Source organism: Archocentrus centrarchus, chromosome 22 (assembly GCF_007364275.1).
Source record: "Archocentrus centrarchus isolate MPI-CPG fArcCen1 chromosome 22, fArcCen1, whole genome shotgun sequence".
Classification (NCBI taxonomy): Eukaryota; Metazoa; Chordata; class Actinopteri; order Cichliformes; family Cichlidae; genus Archocentrus; species Archocentrus centrarchus.
Window position 1 is genome coordinate 4,974,907 of NC_044367.1, and position 19,396 is coordinate 4,994,302.

The 19,396-nt window shown below is 40.0% G+C and overlaps 1 protein-coding gene across 1 annotated transcript; it reads right to left on the bottom strand.

Annotated features, from left to right (window-relative positions):
* Nucleotides 1-489: 489 nt before the first annotated feature.
* On the bottom strand, nucleotides 490-19,343 carry syt16 (synaptotagmin XVI; the record flags this gene model as incomplete). Its single annotated transcript, XM_030719350.1, has 6 exons — nucleotides 490-1,087; nucleotides 1,248-1,437; nucleotides 1,522-1,983; nucleotides 8,199-8,416; nucleotides 12,453-12,683; nucleotides 19,109-19,343. Coding segments are annotated over 6 exons (1,650 nt in total), but the record flags the coding sequence as incomplete, so codon positions are not given.
* Between the last annotated feature and the right edge of the window lie 53 nt (nucleotides 19,344-19,396).

Consider the following 19,396-nt stretch of genomic DNA (forward strand, 5'->3'; position numbering starts at 1 on the left):
TGCAGCGCTCGCTAAATACTTACTGGATACGTTTGTGACCTGCATGAACTTCATCATATAACATTTATCATTTATCATTCTCGACCCATAACAAAGATCCAAATCTGTGGCCCTTCTGACAGGATGTGACACTAATATTTCCAGACTGTTTCCTCTCTGCAGTTTAGTTTACATTTTCACTGACTTGTCCGTCAGTGAAAAAAACCCAAAAAACAGCAAGAGTTAGAAACAGCAGGTCATGCACAAGCGCGCACACATCTTCAGTGCTTTCTAACACAATACAAAAACTGAAGTGCAGCAGGAAGGACAAATTTTCCACTCGTCTTTGAAGCCGGCAAATGTTCAACTGTGATTTTTTTTTTAAACCGCAAGAGCTTAAAAGACAACAATATCTTGTCTTTGTCTGCCATTTCAGAAATGAAATTATTATCTGTAAGTCTCCTTTTATAATCTAAAGACTTTCATTAAATCATTTTTTTCTTTCCTTAATCATCAATTTAAAGTTTTAAAACCCATTACAGCCTGAAGACTGAAGAGCCTTCAGGCTGTGCTTCGTGCTGACACAAACTAACCAGCTGGGTCGCATGTTTTTCAAGGTTCAGATGAATGTAAAAATTGCGTGAATCACTGAGGCTTGAAACCTTAATCAGAATACTCCACTCTTTAAAATCAGGACTCATCTTTTCTTTTCCCAAAATGCTCCTACAAATTAAAACCTGCCCACCTTTAAAAACAAGAAAAAAAAAAAGTAAAAGTCCTGCCCGACAGTTATTTTACGCCTCCAGCAGGATGTGCCAGCGGCAGACCTGCTGTCCTCGACCTTCCCTCATGTCCTGCCAGTGAAGCAGCTCTTCATCGCCACTGCTGTTCTGGCCCAGAGCGATCCAACCCACCATCTCCTTGCGCTTCATGCTGCGCCGGTTGTAGATCGAGATCAGCAGAGTGACATCTGACAGCTGGAACAGAGCAACCTGGAAGATAAATGTCTCCTTGTAGACGGGGTTGGGCTGACCACGGCGTACTGACGTCTTAGTCCGACAGATCTCCTGACCAACTGAGTTCAGCAGAGTGAGTCGCCCGTAGGTGTCTGGACCAAAGGGGAGGAGGGAAGAGGAGAGGGGATGAAGAAGGGAAGAGATTGTTATGAATGGCATTTCAGTGTGGCCGGAGGTTCTCTTTCTTTGCATGTATACAGTGAGCACATGTATATGATTGAAGTGTTTGTATGTGTGAGGCTCCCTGCAGACCTGGTGGCCTGTTCATGGCTAGGTTTCTGAAGTGGCTGCCCTTGATGAGCTCCACAGACATGCGTCCCGTTGTGGCATTATAGGAGAGACCCACCAGCAGTTCAGGAACGCCACCGTGGGTCAGAGACTGAGTTGATGAGGCGCTGTCGCTTTGACTCACAGCAGACAGACTGAGCTGGGAGTCGACACTCTGAGGATTAAAAAGAAGTTTAGTGGCTAATATGTACTAAACATAAACATGCCAGAACAAAGTGTAAAGTCAGTTATACCTTACCTTCAGGTTACTTCGAGGTTCCATGACTAGTGTTGTTTCCATCGTCCCCCCATTTGGGTTGAGTCCTCGTAAACGCAGCACTTTCTCCCCCATCATTCGCTCACGAGATATCCTGCTACCCAGCGCATACAGCCTGAACCTGATGGCCGACATGTGAAGGTCAGACGGCTCCAGGCGCGAGAAGCGAAACGTCTCGTTGAACTGTGGTACTGAGCCTTTCTGCACAGATGTCTTGTGCCGCTGCTTCTTGGATGGCAGCAGGACCATGTGCACTTGCCAGGCGCTCATCCCACTGCGAGCCTTGTCGGGAATATCTCGAGCCGCAATCACAGAGACCAGCAGTTTTTCAGTGTCAGGTCGGTACTCCACCGAGAGGACCAGATCGCCACACTTGGAGATGGGAGTTCGAGGGGAAGAACAGACCGGCTGAGACGAGACCTCGCCGTGAGGAGGCGGCTCTTGCTGCCAAAGTAAGGAGAAAAATCATCCACTTGGGAAACACATTACAACAATCTGTAACTTGACCTTTTGCTAAGGACAGCTGCAGTCAGTGGATTGTAGTGGTGACCAGTTTATTTATCTGTCAGTCATAATAATCACTCTTTTTATCAAATGTTCAGAGAGACAAACTGAGCAGAAACCCTGTCATGAAGCACAAGTAAGCGCCCTCCTGCGCCTCCTCCACCCCTGCAGTTAAAGACTCCCGTGCAGTCAGCAAACACAACATCGATTGTGTCAAGTGTTGACAGAGCGGGCGAGTGTTGCCGTCGACATGGCAACCACAGGAGAGATAAGATAATCAGAGGCCTGCTGAGGTAAACTGAACATGCAGATCAGGAGATGCACACAATAAAAGAGGAAACCATAAGAACGGACCCCCACCTGAAGGAGAGCATATATGTTGATTGAGCTAGCACTGCTCCGAGTAACAGGGTGTAGTAGCTGATGCGGCCAATGTAGCAGCAGTGGTATCAATGTACGTGTGAGCAGGTAAAAGGATAATTATGACTTTTAATTTAAATGTCACAGAGATATCCTCAGTGGCTTAAATTGAGGAAGGAATATACTATATTACCATACCTTATAATATATATTATATTACCTTATAATAAATTATCTTACCTTATAATATATATTATATATTATTACCTCTTATTACCATTACAAAGTCATCTCTGCATCTCCTCCAAAATGTAGATAACTAAACAATCTTATTTTTTCCATTGTTTTATTTACTAAAATATGAGAATTTTACACTTCCTGTTCCCACTTATTGACCCACTTCATATGAATGATTAAGTTTGTCCAAAGCTTTGACTGGTACTGTAGTTTTGATACACGTTTCACCAGGTTGTAATAAAGATTAAATTGGAGATACTTTTAATAATTACAAGTAGCAATTAAAAAAAAAATCACAAGTAATGTCTATGAAGTGATTATGCCTTTCCAGCTGCTAACGATTTTAAAGTGGCTCTATTAGGTCAAAAAGCCAAAAATCTCAGGAGTCGGGCTGCTCTATACGCTCACTTCCAGACAGGTTCTTGGTTTTGGATGATGTCACCGAGAATGGATATAATTAATTTAACAGCATTAAAAAGCATATCTACACCCTGGTACAATAACATTTTTGTTTCTATCGAAAGCACTAATTAGCAGATACATGTGTTTGTGTGTTGCACTCGCACATTCTGTCAACTTGCAAACCTCAGCTGCTAACTTAGCTGAGCGCTCCACACTCTCGTTCAAATATAGTTGCTTCTGGCTCCTAAAAATAAATAAATAAATAAATGAAGAACATGTCAGAAGCCAAAACACTAATGTTACAGTTTCAAAATGCAGAGTCTAAAACCAGTGGGTTTCATGATGGTGCATGTGAACATATATATAGTATGCATTTTACCCTTTTTTTTTGGGAGGAGCAGCCAATCAGAAGAAAGTCATCTTAAAGCGAAAGTGGCCTGAAAGGAAGAGGAACTCAAACGGTAAAGATTGGTAAACAGTAAAGCGGTGTCCTCGTTAGCTCTTTTTTTTGTTTTTGTTTTTTGGCACGACTTGTTTCTGCAAGTTTTTTATATTCCAATTTAATGCTTAACAGGTTTTCATGGAAATAACACAGAGCCATGGTTTGTGGTTTAAACTGAAGAAAAGTTACCATTAAATATACAAGCTGCTCATTTGTATGATACAGACATTTGGTGATAATGGTTTAACCTACTGTAGTTTTAATGCTTCGCTGCCACTGATGTACCCCTGTGTGTGTGTGTCATGGTTTTACATATTGAAGAAGTTTTATGGTTATGTTTTTGAGAGAAACAAACCTTAAACTTGAGGGGAGTATAAGGTAGGTACAGCAGCAGTAAACATACCAGAAAGGGTAGTATTATTAGCAGCTGTAATACTTGCTGCAGCTCTAACCATGAGCGGGGCCGTTATATAACTCTATAAATAAACAGCTAAAAAAAGGGAAAAAACAGACTCTCCCAGGCTTTCTGTAGCTCTGCAGCCCCTCTGATCCAACCTCATTTTTTATTTATGAAGCATTTCTGGAGTTCAGTATCATCCTGTGTGTGTGTGTGTGTGTGTGTGTGTGTGTGTGTGTGTGTGTGTGTGTGGGAGGTGTTTACAGCGCAGATTGCACCCAATTTTAAAGTGTGATTCGATCACTGAGAGGTTGTGAATTCTACAAACACACAAACTGAGATACACATATGAAAACACACACTCACAGAAATACCACTCAGAGCAGAAGTATTCACATTTATATGCATGCTTTGTTTACACACACACACGCATTCACACTGTAGGCGTTATTACCTACCATCATTATAACTGTGCCTCATAAGGGCAGCACCGCTGTATTTATCAACCTTGTGAATAAGAATTAACTTAATTGGGGAACAAACTTTGAATTAAGGAAAACTGATAAAACAATTATTGTGATCTCAAATGATTGATCATTAATTTGGGAAGTCTAATTAATAACTAAAATCATCAAAATTAATAGGAAATCGAGATAAGTTATTAGTTTAATTAGTCTCATAAAATACGCTAGACTATTGATTCAAAAGAGGTTAATAATTAAATTAATAACATATCAGTAGTCAGTGTGGTTGAAGAATTTGAGAATTCTGTAGAGGTTGGCAGCAGTCTCTCCTATATAACATTAATTACACCAACATATGTATTAAAGAAAATTTATTTACAAAAGTAATGAACAAAAATCCACAAAGATCAAATTGAAGACTAAGAGAAGAAGAATGTACAGTTGTGTTCAAAATAGTAGCAGTGCATTCAAAAACATGAATAAAGCCCAGAATCCTTATAATAGTTTTCATTTACAGGCATTGGGGACACTGCACATTATATTCTAAATCAAAAAAATTGTAGAAAAATGTATAAATTTTCCAATTACTTTACATGAAATTAAGAAAAATGAATGCTGGGCTGTTCAAAAAATAGCAGTGTTTGCATTTTTCTTTATAAACTCAAATATTCACTTTATGAATGTAAAAATCTTCATGGATTAACTTTAATTTTGTTGGTCTGGAACCAAGATGCTGCTCACTTACTGGTGTGTTTGGGGTCTTTGTCTTGCTGAAACACCCATTTCAAGGGCATTTCCTCTTCAGCATAAGGCAACATGACCTCTTCAAAGATTTTGATATATGCAAACTGATCCATGATCCCTGGTATGTGATAAATAGGCCCGACACCATAGTAAGAGAAACATCCCCACATCATGATGCTTGCACCATCATGCTTCACTGTGTACTGTGGCTTGAATTCAGTGTTTAGGGGTCGTCTGACAAACTGTCTGGGGCCCTTGGACCAAAAGAGAACAATCTTAATTTCATCAGTCCACAAAATGTTTCTACATTTCTCTACAGGCCAGTCGATGTGTTCTTTGGCAAATTGCCACCTCTTCAGCACATGCTTTTTTTTTAAACAGTGGGACTTTATGGGGGCTTCTTGCTGACAGATTAGCCTCACACAGGCCTCTTCTAATTGTCACAGTACTCACAGGTAACATCAGCCTGTCTCTGATCACCCTGGAGCTGATCATTGGCCGAGTCTTTCCCATCCTGGGTATTCTTCGATCCATTTCAATGGTAGTCTTCCATTTTCGTCCACGTCTCTCTGGCTTTGCTTTCCATTTTAGAGCATTGGAGATCATTTTAGCCGAGCAGCCTATTGTTTTCTGCACTTCTTTATATGTTTTCCCCTCTCCAATCAACATTTTAATCAAAGAACGCTGTTCTTTTGAACAATGCCTGAAACGGCCCATTTTTATCAGTGAGAAATGTATGTACAACATGTGTTGGCTTCATCCTTAGGCCACCTGATTGATGCCTGTTTTTTCACAGAATGAATGACCTCACTCATTGGACTCTATACTGCTATTTTTTTGAACACGCCCCCTTTCAATTAATTATTCAATTACACAGACTCAGGAGCATGCATCTCATGAATGCTGGGTCTGTTGGTTTTCTATGACTCAGCTTACTACACCTACTGGTAAATTATTTGCCATGTAGTAATATGATTTCTACCAAAAATATTGATTGATCTGGTTAGTCATGTTGGACTGCTATTATTTTGTGTGTGTGGGAGACAGAGTGTGTGCACCTGTAGGAGTGTGTGTGTCTCTTTGTTCTGTAATGTGGTTGAACATGTGGTCACAGAGAACAAAGAACATGTGTGGAGGGATCCTTGAATTTCCTCACCATGTGCATGGATGTTTAAGCCAAATAAAAGATGTGATCATGTACAATAATGGTGCCTTTAATAATGAAAGTTTTTAGTTAGCATGCAAGAGTCTGGCTGTGTGTAACTAACATAAACTAAGAGGTGTAAAACTCAGGAACAAAACCATTAAAAGATCACAATTAAATGAATGAAACAAATCATTACATGTATGTTGTGTTCTTCTAAAAGTACATATTGTTAGCCAAGTGTTGTGAAGCAGGGTTCAATGGACTGGGTCCAAGCAAAGAAGTGTGATCCACTTCAGCTGCTGTCCTTTACTGTCCAGGTCCAGGTTGCCTTTATTCTCTTTTGCTGCTTTTCCACTAGTACATACTCAGCTCGACTTGGTTTTTAAAATTCTCTATTAGGTGGTAGTGCTTGGTACTGAAAATGTGACGTCAGCAGGATGCATGCCACTGATTGGCCGTGCAGTGACATCACCAGATGAGTCATGAGAGCGACTCTTTCACAAGAATCAAACCTGCTGTTTTGAAACCCAGAAACGAGGGAAATGGCTACACACTAACCAGCACAGACGTGCTTGGTGACTGATGACAGAATTTAACCAGGAATCTTTTGCAGGATGTTGTATTGCTGCAGTCAGAAGACAGTTTTGGTGTGTCTATCTGCAGAGTACACGGTAAAGAGCACGGAGGGGAGAGGTCAGAGCAGACCTCTGCCTCTAAAGTCAGAGCAGCCTTCTCACCTCAGAGGTGAGAGTGAAAAAGAGCTCGAGAAGAATGCCCAGCTGTGGTTTTGTCTAGCTAATAAAATGCGCTGCATTATAGATGCAGGAGGTGGCCTTTCACCTCCTCGGGGGCGGAGGTTTTGTTTATAGCACACGGATGAATGGATCTGTGGCCTTCCTCATGGCTTCTACAGCACTTTTATTCACGAGTTTCTGTTTGTTAGCATCACAGTGTGGAGAATGAAGGAAATATCAGCTATTTATGCAAAACCTCAGAGAGCTGTGGTTGGTTTGTTTCTTCTAAAGTGAACCTGAGCGGATTACCATGGCAGAGTGGTAATCCTCTCACAGCTGAGTGACGACGATACCTCTGCCAAGCATGATGGGGAGCAGCAGGGCTGCGGTCAGCTCCATGACCCCGTTAAGTAATCCCTGCTCCACTTTATTTATTTATTTACTTTTTTCCCTTTTTTGGTCATTCATGTGATCACAAAGTGTGAAATTTCATTCTCCGAAAGTCCGGAAGTGCTTGTATGTACTTACTGAAAACACTATTTATTCTACACAGTTGTTTTAGCCAGGGTTCCTGAGTGTGGTGCATTCAAGAATAAAATACTCACTACAGCTATTATTAAAAAGAAGAGCATTTTTTGTGCTTCTTCCTCCTTACATCAAGACACAGTTTTATATAAGTATATAAGTTTTATATTTCATATTTCTTCCAAGTGTCCATTGTGAAGGTGTTACTGACCAAATTTGGTTCATGTTGGTGGATTTCCTCAAACAGTTAATTTGAGTTAAAAAAAAAAAAAGATTTAATCAGACTGAAATTTACTTTAGGCATGCATTTCCATGCATTGCAAGGTTTTTTATTTTTTGAGTGTACGGACCAACACTTTTTGCCTTGTCTCAAGAGAAGAAGCTTGTGAAAAAATTAGAGGTGGCTCAAGATTTTTGCACAGTACTGTGTTGCATTATTGATATTTTGTCCAACCCCTACTTTATAGAGAGATAGTAGTTTTTCCTCCAAAGGTTGTAACACTAAATTAAACAGGCTGTGAGATGATTAATGGGAGGGAAATTAAGAAAATGCTCTGATGCTTCAGACTCATGATTTTCACATTTTCAATCCTTTTAAATACACGCAGTTCAGCACAAACTAAATACTTGTCTCCGATTTTCCCAGATCATGTGTAATCAAACAAACCAGTAATTAGAAATGGTTAATATCTGATTATCGTACCTCTGGGATCCAGGTAGAGGAGCTTTCTATGACCTCATTTTTGTCATGATCCACCGCCTCTGTAGAGTGCTGGTCCATACTCATGGTGGGACAGTCCCTGGAGGCCAGTGGATGGTCTCCAGCAGGTGTGTCCAAAGACAGCGTGGATGCCCTTTCTTTTTCTTCTACCACTGCAGAGAGGGGATCTTGGAAACACTGTTGGCTCTGAGCTGCCGTTTCTACAGGAAGAAAACCACATATTTTTACATTGGTGGTGTAACGATACTGTGTATTTACACTGGAGATGGATCTGAACTTTTCATCATCCTATTTTTGTCCCACTCACTTTTATTGTTAAAACTGCAAAATTCCTAATTGGAAAAAATGAATGAAAATGTTAAAATGACTTTAGTTATTACTGTGTACTCGCAGCACTGAAGATGTACAAGCAATTACTAATAATTTCTAGATTATTTAAATATATAGAAAAATGCATTTGTTAATGCACAGTTACCCAGTTAAAAAGACAATTAGCAGCTGCTCAAAGTGAGACTCACCTGAATGTTTTTAACATTAAAATGGATGAAGCACTTGCTGGGACTGGCTATTAGCAGTTGCAATTTCTGAAGTACTAATGATATATATGATATATATACAGTTGTGGTTGGACGTTTACATGTTTACATACACTCATGGGCATGAATTTGGGCTTTGAATGATTCCTTTGAATTGTTCTTTTTCCAGGCTGGAATGATTGTACAGCATACGTCTGTAATGACTTTAAAAAAGCAAGATTTGAGTGCACAAGTTTGGCTTTATTTTGGATTTTCTCTAATCCACACAGGGCTAAAATTATGCAGTGTTAATGCAGATTATGCCAGCTGGCATGTAGTACAGCAATCAAAATTATACGTACAAGTTCAAATATAATGTATTGCCAAAAGTATTTCCTCGTTTGCCTTCACATACATATGAACAGTGACATTCTTAAGCCATGGGGTTTAATATGATTTCGGCCCACCCTTTGCAGCTATAACAGCTTCAGCTCTTCCGGGAAGGTTTTCCACAAGGTTTAGGAGTGTTTTTTGGACTGTTCTTCCGGAAGCACGTTTGTGAGGTCAGACAATGATGTTGGATGAGAAGACCTGGCCCACAGTCTTCACTCTAATTGATTCCAACGGTGTGCTATCAGGTTGAGGTCAGGACTCTGTGCAGGCCTATCAAGTTCTTCCACACCAAACTCACTCATCCATGTCTTTATGGACCTGCTTTGTGCACTGGTGTGCAGTCATGTTGGAACAGGAAGGGGCCATCCCCAAACTGTTCCCACAAAGTTGGGAGCATGAAATTGTCCAAACTGTCTTGGTATGCTGAAGCATTAAGAGTTCCTTTCACTGGAACTAAGGGGCCGAGCCCAACTCCTGAAAAACACCCCCACACCATAATCCCCCCTCCACCAAACTTTACACTTGGCACAATGAAGTCAGACAAGTACCATTCTCCTGGCAACCGCCAAACCCAGATTCGTCCGTGTCCTCTTCCAGAAGGACACAAACTGTGACCCTCAGATGAGAGGAAATTGGTTGGGATGTTCAGGAACAACCCAGGAATCACCAAGGCTGAAAACAGCTGGAACACCAGCATCACTGTCCACAGTGAAACAAGTTTTACATCGCCATGGACTGAAACGGTGCCGACCAAAAAAGAAGCCACTACTAATAAGTTGACGCCTTCAAGCTCGATTGAAATTTGCAGCTTCCCACATGTACAAGCCAAATGCTCTCTGCAGAAAAGTTTTATGGTCAGATAAAGACAAAGATTGAGCGATTTGACCACAGTGACAAGAGGTGTGTTTGGAGGAGCAAAGGTGAAGCTTTCAAACCTAAGAACACCGTACAGAGTATGGTGGTGGTAGCATCTTGCTCTGGGGCCGTTTTGCTGCCAGTGGCACCGGTACATTGCATGAAGTGAATGAAATAATGAAGAAGGAGGACCACCTAAAAAAAATTCTTTAACTTCACCTCAAATCAACAGCTAGATGTTTGAACTCTACCAATTCTCAAATATCCTGGGTGAATTATGCCAGAAATTTTATGTATACTATGTATATGTTTGGGGCTGTATGTATACTTTTGACCCTGAGTGGATTAGAGAAAATCCAAATTAAATTCAAATTTGTGCATCCAGTTCTTGTTTTTTAAAGTTATTAAAGATGCATGCTGTACAATCACTCGTACCACAGGCAATGTTTTATCCCCACCAAGGATGACATTTGCCCAAATCTGATTGCATTTACTCAAAAGCACCTGAAATGTTAAGACAATGCAATTTATTACATGACAGGACTGCACACACGCAATCAGCAGAAAGCTGTGAGCTGGTGCTGAAAAGGTTTCAGCTTGATTAAGAAATTTGTACTTGTGTCATGAATGAAAAATACTGTCAGCTGCCAGTGCCCCCCCTCAGCCTCCTGGCAGCAGAATCTTTAGGCGGCGCAAATCCCCTGGAAGTTTATAGAGCACATCATTACCAGGTCTTAATGGGCCTTAGTGACTTTATTCACCATATCAATTCAAAAGCAAATGGCTAAGTAAGATTCAGGAATAAAAAATGCTAAAATCATAATAAATATAACCCACTGAGAATACTGTCACTTTCTGTGATTGACATTATTATGGTAAAAACTATAGTTGAATTCCTTTATGACTATAGGGGTTTGTGAATAATACTTTACTGCCAGAAAGTTGAGTTAATAGAGTGATTAATCAGATGAGCTATTAGTACATCCAGTAAATTATTAGACCTTTTTTATCCATCCCCAAAGGCCTGGTTGTTTGTATGTGAAACACTTTTTGATGCTATTTTTGCTGGGTGGTCATAAAATGAAAAGACAAATTACTAGTATATTAGCTGTGAGATATTTTACCTCAAACATGCAGCATGATCTTTTCGTGTTCACAAGATTTTCAGAAAACTTGACCTCTGACTGACCTTTACCTTGAAGTCAAGGTCACTGATGTTAAACTCATCAAGATTTTTAGTAGATGCACCTATGCTGTCAATTCAAAAATCCTACGTCGCCTAATTCTCAAGTTATCGTGTTCATAAAGTTGGGTGTCCAGGCCATCCGACGCCCATCCACCCAGCGGGGGTGACAACAATACCCCATCAGCCTTTTTCAGGCTGAGGGGTAAAAATGTATGTGTAATGGTAGGTATCTGCAGTTAATGTATGCAACCTCTGTGCAGTAATCCAGGAGTGAAACTCTTCCTAACAGAATGAGGTGATTATGTAAACGTAGCTGCCACCAACATCAACACAAATTACTGAGATGAGACCTTGGTGGACATGAATATCTCCTTTAGGATACCATCTAATTTAGTCTCAAGACTCTAAATGCAGTTTTTAACCTCGTTTAGCATAGCAGTGTGATAAGAGGAGGGATATTGTGCAATTTGTCAACCCTTGGCCTTTTCCTGACGCAGGAACACTCAGAGAACAAGCCGTACCTCAGACCAATCAATAGCAATTATCTCCAATTCTCTGTCATTAAGGTCGGTCTGACTGTTATATCAATGGCTGCATAGAGAGTTCACCATGGCAACAAGCTGAGGTGAGTCATCATCCTCTGTGTCTGTGTGTGTGTCTGAATGTTGTTTATAAAAGTGGAAAATATATAACAGGAGCTGAGACAGAGTGACCCTGACCAAACCATTTCACCACCCCCGCCAACCACCTGCTGCGCAGCTTAAAATGAAGAGTTAAGTTCAGGATTTTCCTAAACATTTGTCTGTGATTGCTGTAAAAAAAAATATGATGCTGTTTGTAAAGTAAGTTATGTAGCAGCTAACTGAGGTGTGAATGAGATCATGTTTTCACAACATACCCTTTGGCTCTCTCTAATTACTTGTGTGTGTTTGTTACATGTAACCTTTCAGTTTTGTCTTTAGGATCCTGACTGGCTTATTTTTCCCTCTTGCGGTTTAAATTCTGTGTGGGTGTTTCTCTATTGATTTTGTTATAATGCGCGTGTGCACAGCAGAAGAATTGGATTGGCAGGGTCAGAAGTGATCACAATCAGATAATGATAGGGCAGGATGGGCCAGGGAGAGATGTTTGATAGAGTTTTAGGCCTCTAGTTTAGAGGCAGTAAAACTCACAAGTCATCAAACCAGTCGGAAGGTGTGAGTGAAAGTTTTTCATACACAATTTGCTAGTATGTTACCAACTTGAAACTATCGATCATTATCTATAAATCAATATTTGGATCAGTACCTTCACAGTCTGACGGCTCAGTGCTACCCTCCTCCTGGTCTGACAGTCGTGTAAATTTGTGTCGTCGACCCAATGACAAATGAGTCTGCTGGGGCTGCTGTTCACTGATGTTAGCCGCCGCAGTGCGAAAATTCTGTGAACGTGACACCGACATCTCAAACTGCCTCAGGACTTCGTCCTCGCTGTCCGAGGTGCTGGAGGCATCATCGTCATCGTCGCCATAGCTGTTCACTGGAGGGAGGTAAACACAGGGAAACAGAGGGACTGACAAATGGGAAAAGCTGGGAGAGTTCAGGAGAGGAGGAGAGGAAATCCATATGGAAGGAAAACATTTCAAAAACACTTCAGTAACTATTATATCAGTTATAAACCCATTGGTACTGGCCTCAGTTACAGATCAAACACGTTTTAGCTGAAGAAGTAGCCTGCAAGTCCAAAATCTTGATCGGATCCAGATGGCGTTCGGTTTGGCACTAGTTTTTGGCCGTCCACTACTGTGGACCAAATATCATGAATCCGTAGTTAAAGATTGGGATTTCATGGAATTTCTTTTTTTACTTTGACCTAATTTAATCAGGTGATCTAGGGGTCACTAGGCATCTTTCATGCAAATTTGGTATGAATTGCACTGTTTTGTTGTAATATTGTTAATAAAAAATAAACAAATAAACCAAAAACAATAACCCATTCACCCCTCCGAGGGTGGGGGTAAAAAAAGTAAAAGGACTGAAACACTGGCATTATACAAAAGAGACACAAGTGTATTTCTCTGGTTAACAGATGGCATGAAGGGAAATTAAAGTAAAAAGTATAAAACCTTTGAAAAAGGGGTTCAATCAGGTGCATCACACAGTATGATTGAGATTTAGGAAATCACCATGTTCTCAAACTTTAAGACCTTATCTTAATTTGAACTCTCTCGTTCAAGGAAACCTGCCAAACTGGTTCATAATCATATGCACTGTATTATGCTCCCTTGGTCACCACCTTGAGCTCATGAGTGCACAGATCTGGTGGAAAACCTTTCCCTTGCCGCTCCGCTCGTCCTTCATGATGACACCCACAACTGGGTCTCAGTGGGATACTTGACCTTCTTGAGGGCACTTGGGGTAGCAACTATCCCCCACCCTGCAGGGGGCAATCCACTATTTTATGCACAGTACCACTCTCTCAGATTCAGAGGTCAGGATTCAAGCTCCAGCTGTTTCACATGTGGTCCTGAAGGTTGTAAACATAGTCTATATATAACAGATAAACATAACAACCGTGACGTCACCCTGTGGTTTATGGACTCCACATTTGAAGCCTCAGACTCTTTTTTTGTTTGTTGTTTTTTTTTCATTCAGAAGTTACCATGTTTCTCGGAAATGTATGAAAATTTGTTTCAACATTCTTGACATCATCCTGATCAAAAAAGTCAATCAGACCCATGCCCTATTTTGCATGCTGGAGCCGTGACCACACCCCCAAATATTCCATTGCGTCTATGTGGAGAGCAAAAGATATCTTTTCCTATAAAAGAATTCAACTTTCTAGAGACCTTCTGTACACCATCGCGATCGCAAGACCTCCGAGTGCGGCACGGGTCGACGAGCGCCACAGGTCGATGCGCGCGGGGTGCGAGGGCCCGATATCACCGCTTGCGGTTTTAATTGTTTGTTGTTTTTTTTTCATTCAGAAGTTACCATGTTTGGATGAAAGGGCGGGGTGTTAATGGTAGCAAGCTTGGCTAACAAACTGCATTCAAACAAACTGCATGCAAATATATGGATTCATGACACAGAAACACACACACACACACGCTAATCAAGCTTATAAAGTACTGAAATTTCATTCACCAAAACTAAAGCACAAATGTCTTGGACAGACTATACTACAGAGCAGGTAACTCTATTAAAAAGCTCAAAAAGGCACCAACAGAACAAACACGGTGGAGAGGCTCCAGTTAGTGGAGGTGAGGACCTCTAGAAGTCCAGTTACTCTGTCAAACAAATCCTTGTGATATGATTGCAACTAGCTTTATATTACACTTGACTGTAATGTGTACTGCTGTTTGTGTATTTGCCACAAACACAAAGGGTTTTTCTGAAAGAACAATTAACTACCACCTACCAACCAACATGTCAAAACCATTCATCGCTGTGGAGGAGTAAAAATAATTCCTTTATGAGAGACAGAACACGTATGAAGCTACGTGTCTCGATCTGCTCAAAATAATAACGCCGGTTAGCATTAGTGGGGTTGAGGGTCACTTCACTACCGTTATAATTTCACCATAATTGGATAGCAACAGCTGAACGAGTGACACGGCGGTGGAGCAATCAGCCCCCTCTTCTCCAAAGTGCAGGCCACTGTACCTGCCTGAGCGATTGCCATGGTTACCTACAGAGCAGAAACAAAGCTGTACGCTGTGTGGGCGAGAAAGGCTGATTGGTCTGTTAACTTCTCTCTTCTACAGGCTTTTACAGTGAAGCAGTGTGATTCAGTGGTTATACTGGATGAAACACATGGGCTACTTCGGATCAGCTGAGGGCCTCACCTGCTGAGGGACTCGGAAATTGACATAACTCTGGGATAATTCTGGCTAATGGAATAGTTTTCATGGCGTTTTAACTGCTTTTGGAGGGAGATGCTGTGTGGGGAGATGGGGGGGTATAGCCACCATGATTTTAATAAATATACATAAAATAAATAAATTTTGTTCAACTTTCAAAACTTTCTAATTTGATAACTTTTTTCCTTCCATTTTTATTCATTATCCAGAATCTTTTTTCAAAAATGTGGAATTTTATCTTTTTAAAAGCTGTATACAATTCCTCTTCTGGGAAGTTTCAATACTAACAACCAAGGATGACATAACGCTGAAGTAAAAGAAAAAAATATATATATAAAAAAATATACATTTTGGTAACAAAAATGCAATGTTTCTGAGAGGTTTGGCACCAGTTGTGTCAAATTGTTCAGCTACAAGTGTTGTTGTTATTGCTGTCCTATTGTGTTTGCTTCTTAATTCTTGTGTATTTCTTTAAAATAGCTGAGAAAAGAACAGAGTTTAGTTATGAACAGGCCACCATGAGTGACGCTGCTGTGGTGCTCATGTTCAGTTAGGCTGCAAATATGACATTAAGCAGCGCTTTGAGCCATGCCTGGATTGACACTAGAAAGCACCAATATAGAACTGAAATCTATCTCATCATGATGATGATCGCTGGCAAACTCATAATTGGTAAATACAGGAAAATACACAAAGTTAGCTCAAGTGTTCTGCCTGTTTTTACCAGCTTTAGTGTCCTAATGTGGAAGGGAATTATTATTACCAATGTAAAAATACGGGACATGACTGTAAAGTAGTATTTACTATAATTCATTTATTATTTTATTTTTTAACTGTATATTTCTAGATTAAATCATTTATCTATTTTTTCTCTTTAACAGTTTTGCTATTTCTATTTTTTATTTGTCTTTCTACATGAATCTGTTCAATTCTATTGAATTCTTTTTTTTTTTTAGATTTATTCATTTTACATAATTCGACATGTTTATGTATTTTTACATTCAGTTATGTACATTTTGCTATATTTATTTTACATTTCTTTACTTCTGGATTTATGCATTTCGTTTATCTGTATATTTTGTATCTAGTTGTTCACAAGACAGGAAATACTATGACCTCACCTCAAAGCCATTGCGTGTTGTTAACAGAGTCAGGTTTGGTGTTAGCTTACATATCGTGTAGATCTGATAAGAGTTATTTGCTTTTGTCTGATTCACCCAGCAGAAACATCGTGTTCAGGGCTACCTACCTAATTCACATATAAACAAAGAAATAAAGAAATGACATAAAAGAAGAAATCAAGAAATGTACAGATACAGAAACAGCCCCATTAATTGTTTCTGTGAGGAAAGACATTCATTTAATTCAATGCTCTTTTCATTTATGTTCTTTATTAAAAACAATTCATTAAATAATACATTTCTAGCCAAATGTTAGGGTCTGAATTTAACTAATGCTAAAGTTTTACTAAGGTAAACAATGAAAAAGACTGGCTGCTTAACCTTATTACCCTTATAAAGACTTGGAATATTGCTGAAAATATCGATAAAATTAATCAAAGCTGACAAACTTTGAAACCCTGCTCTAACCCTTACACGAGAGGTTTAACGAAAGTTAAACCTACTTTTCCACACAGTTTGACTGAACCTGTGTTTTCAAACAGCTCCTACCTCATCCTGTGAAGCTCCAGAGAAGTTCAGCTGTGAATCCTATGAAGAGACTCTAAACAGGATATGCTGTTTGTTCAGGAAGCTAACTGGAAAGGCAGGCTCCACCTGCTGCAGGTGAAGAACTAACAAACCAGTGTTTGCTCACAGTTTCACTAACAGACTCCACCAACCTATTGCAACAATCCTAAACGCGCCCTTTTGTTAATTTCTGCTTCCTTACAAAAGCAAATATCAGTTTATCTCTGCTGACCACGAGTTCAATTTGCCCTTCAAGCTAAAATGAGGCTCTCAACCAGATCAGAGCTGCTGGGCAGGATTTGCCCTCTTCAGCCCACATGGAGGACCTTCTTATTTTAGCAAGTCTTTTAGAATTTCTGTCAGCATTACTGACAAAGTGTCAAATTAAAATTTAAATGATTACACTGACAAAAAATGAAGAATTAGGCAGTGAAAAGAAATTACTACCAAAGAAAAAGTCAAATCTAGAAATATTCGTCCCTAAAAACACATTTTTCTGCAAAACTCTTCTAACTTTTTTTTTCTTTGTTAACCCTGACAGTCTTTTATATTTCATACAATCACTTACCAATGACTACACAACCATAAACCACGTTAGTGATGTGTTGCTAAAGATAAAGACTTGACCAGGAAGGGCAGGAACAGTTCAGGTCGTTTATAAAAGATCAAAACAAATCACACAGGCAGGCGAGAAAGTGAAAGTGGGTCTAGCTTGAACAGCATCTATGGTGTGAATTTGAAAATCCCACATAAGATCGTTCTCAAGCTATAGCATTTGCGAGATTTTCAGAAAACTTGACCTCTGACCTTTACCTTCAGGTCAAGCTTGCCAAGATTTGAACTTGTCAGAGATTTTCAGCAGATAGATCTGTGCTGTGAATTTGAACATCTTAGGTCACATCGTTTTCGAATTATGGCCAATGTTATGGGTTTTGCCGCCTCCTCTCTCAACGCTGATGACACCAAGGCCAAGGCCATGATAATAGTTTGACTTTATTTTCGAAACAGCTGAGTTAAAAATGTTAGGTGGCCTGACAAAACCTAAAACCCCAGTCAGATATAACGGGTTTCACGAAAGTGGTTATCGACTTTCTCTGTTAAGCCTGGCTTTCTGCTTCAGGCTCTGTGCCTGCGTCATATGACTCTTCTTTTACATTATTCAACATATTTTTATGAATTTTTACATTCAGTTATATACATTTTGCTACATTTATTTTCCATTTCTTTACTTCTAGATTTATGTATTTGTTTATTTATATAATTCGTGTCTGGAGGTTCAGAAGGTAGCATTCATTCCTTAAGTGCCACCTACTCCAATCAGAGACATTATCAGATGATGGTGATAAAAATCTACAAAGAACATTAAAAAATATATATAACAATAAAATGCAACACTGTTGCAAATAAGAGATTAATGCTGTAGAAACTCATTAATCTGAGGATTTAGTGCACAGAGTGATAAAATAAACATTTTAAATCGAGTTTATATGTACTTCACTTTTAAAACATGCTGTAAATAAAAGAATTAGTGAAAATGTGGTGCTTCCAGATCATTTTAAACCAAATCTCTGAACCTAACCTGCTCCCCAATCAGGTTATGTGTTCAGTATAATTTATCACAGTGATTTAGCCAGGTTAAAAAGAGTGACACAGAAAACTGACTTTAAGCTCGACATAGTCATTAATCTCGCTTCGTAGTCCTACCCTCAGGTTTTTAATGCAGTTTGTTTGCTGGTGAAACAAGCTGCATACTAAAACTAAAGTTTGTACCACACAAATGTGTATTTCAAAATGATTATCAAATTCTCTGTCATTAAAAAAAGTGAACCTGTAGTAACCTTTGCTCTGTGTGTTTGCACTGTTTGACAAGAGGGAGGAAACAAAAAGATTTGCATGGATGACAAAACAAAAAGGGAACAAAAGCTGCACTGAGTGTCCTGCTCCCTCTATTTCTCTCTGAATTTCTTCTGAGGTGGATTTTTTTCGTGAAGGTATTATGGCGTTAACATTTTTATTGTGAACATCTTTGTAGCGGTATGTGGCTGAGTCACTCAACTCCCTCACTCATACATACAAACTCGCCCACAGAAATCACTGGACTAATACAAACTCGCCCACATCCTCTCTCTCTGCTGCTGAGCCGTTTAATTGGGGCCATGCTGTAAACAGGAGACTCTCTCTGAGATGTTTCTAGTTGAGATAACAGATAAACTTCGAAATTGAGAGTGGCTGGACTCGCTGGAACGGTGTTGCTGCTCCCCAGTAACACATATCATTTTTAGAAACGCCACTTGTCTATTTATTTATGACAAAATTGATGTCCATGTGATAATTATGGAGCCTGACTATCCTGTTACCCACAAATAAACATGCTGTGGCTCACTTTAACTCATTTTCAAGTGTCAGTCACTCACCGAGGCCCTGGCGGATTCCAGCTCGTCCTTTCTTGCGACGGCTATGTAGCTCCAGGCAGGGGAGCCCGCCGACACGCGAGAAGCACAGCTTCTTGTTGATGAAGAGGAAGAGGAAGGCCAATGCCACGATAAAGACACCCACCGCCGACAGGAAGCCGATGGCCTCTGGGGTGACTGGCAGGAGCAGGGAGAGGGAGAGGGGACACACAATGACACACTGATCAGACCACACAAACAGACAGCCTGGATACATGCACACACACACACACACACGCGCGCGCACACACA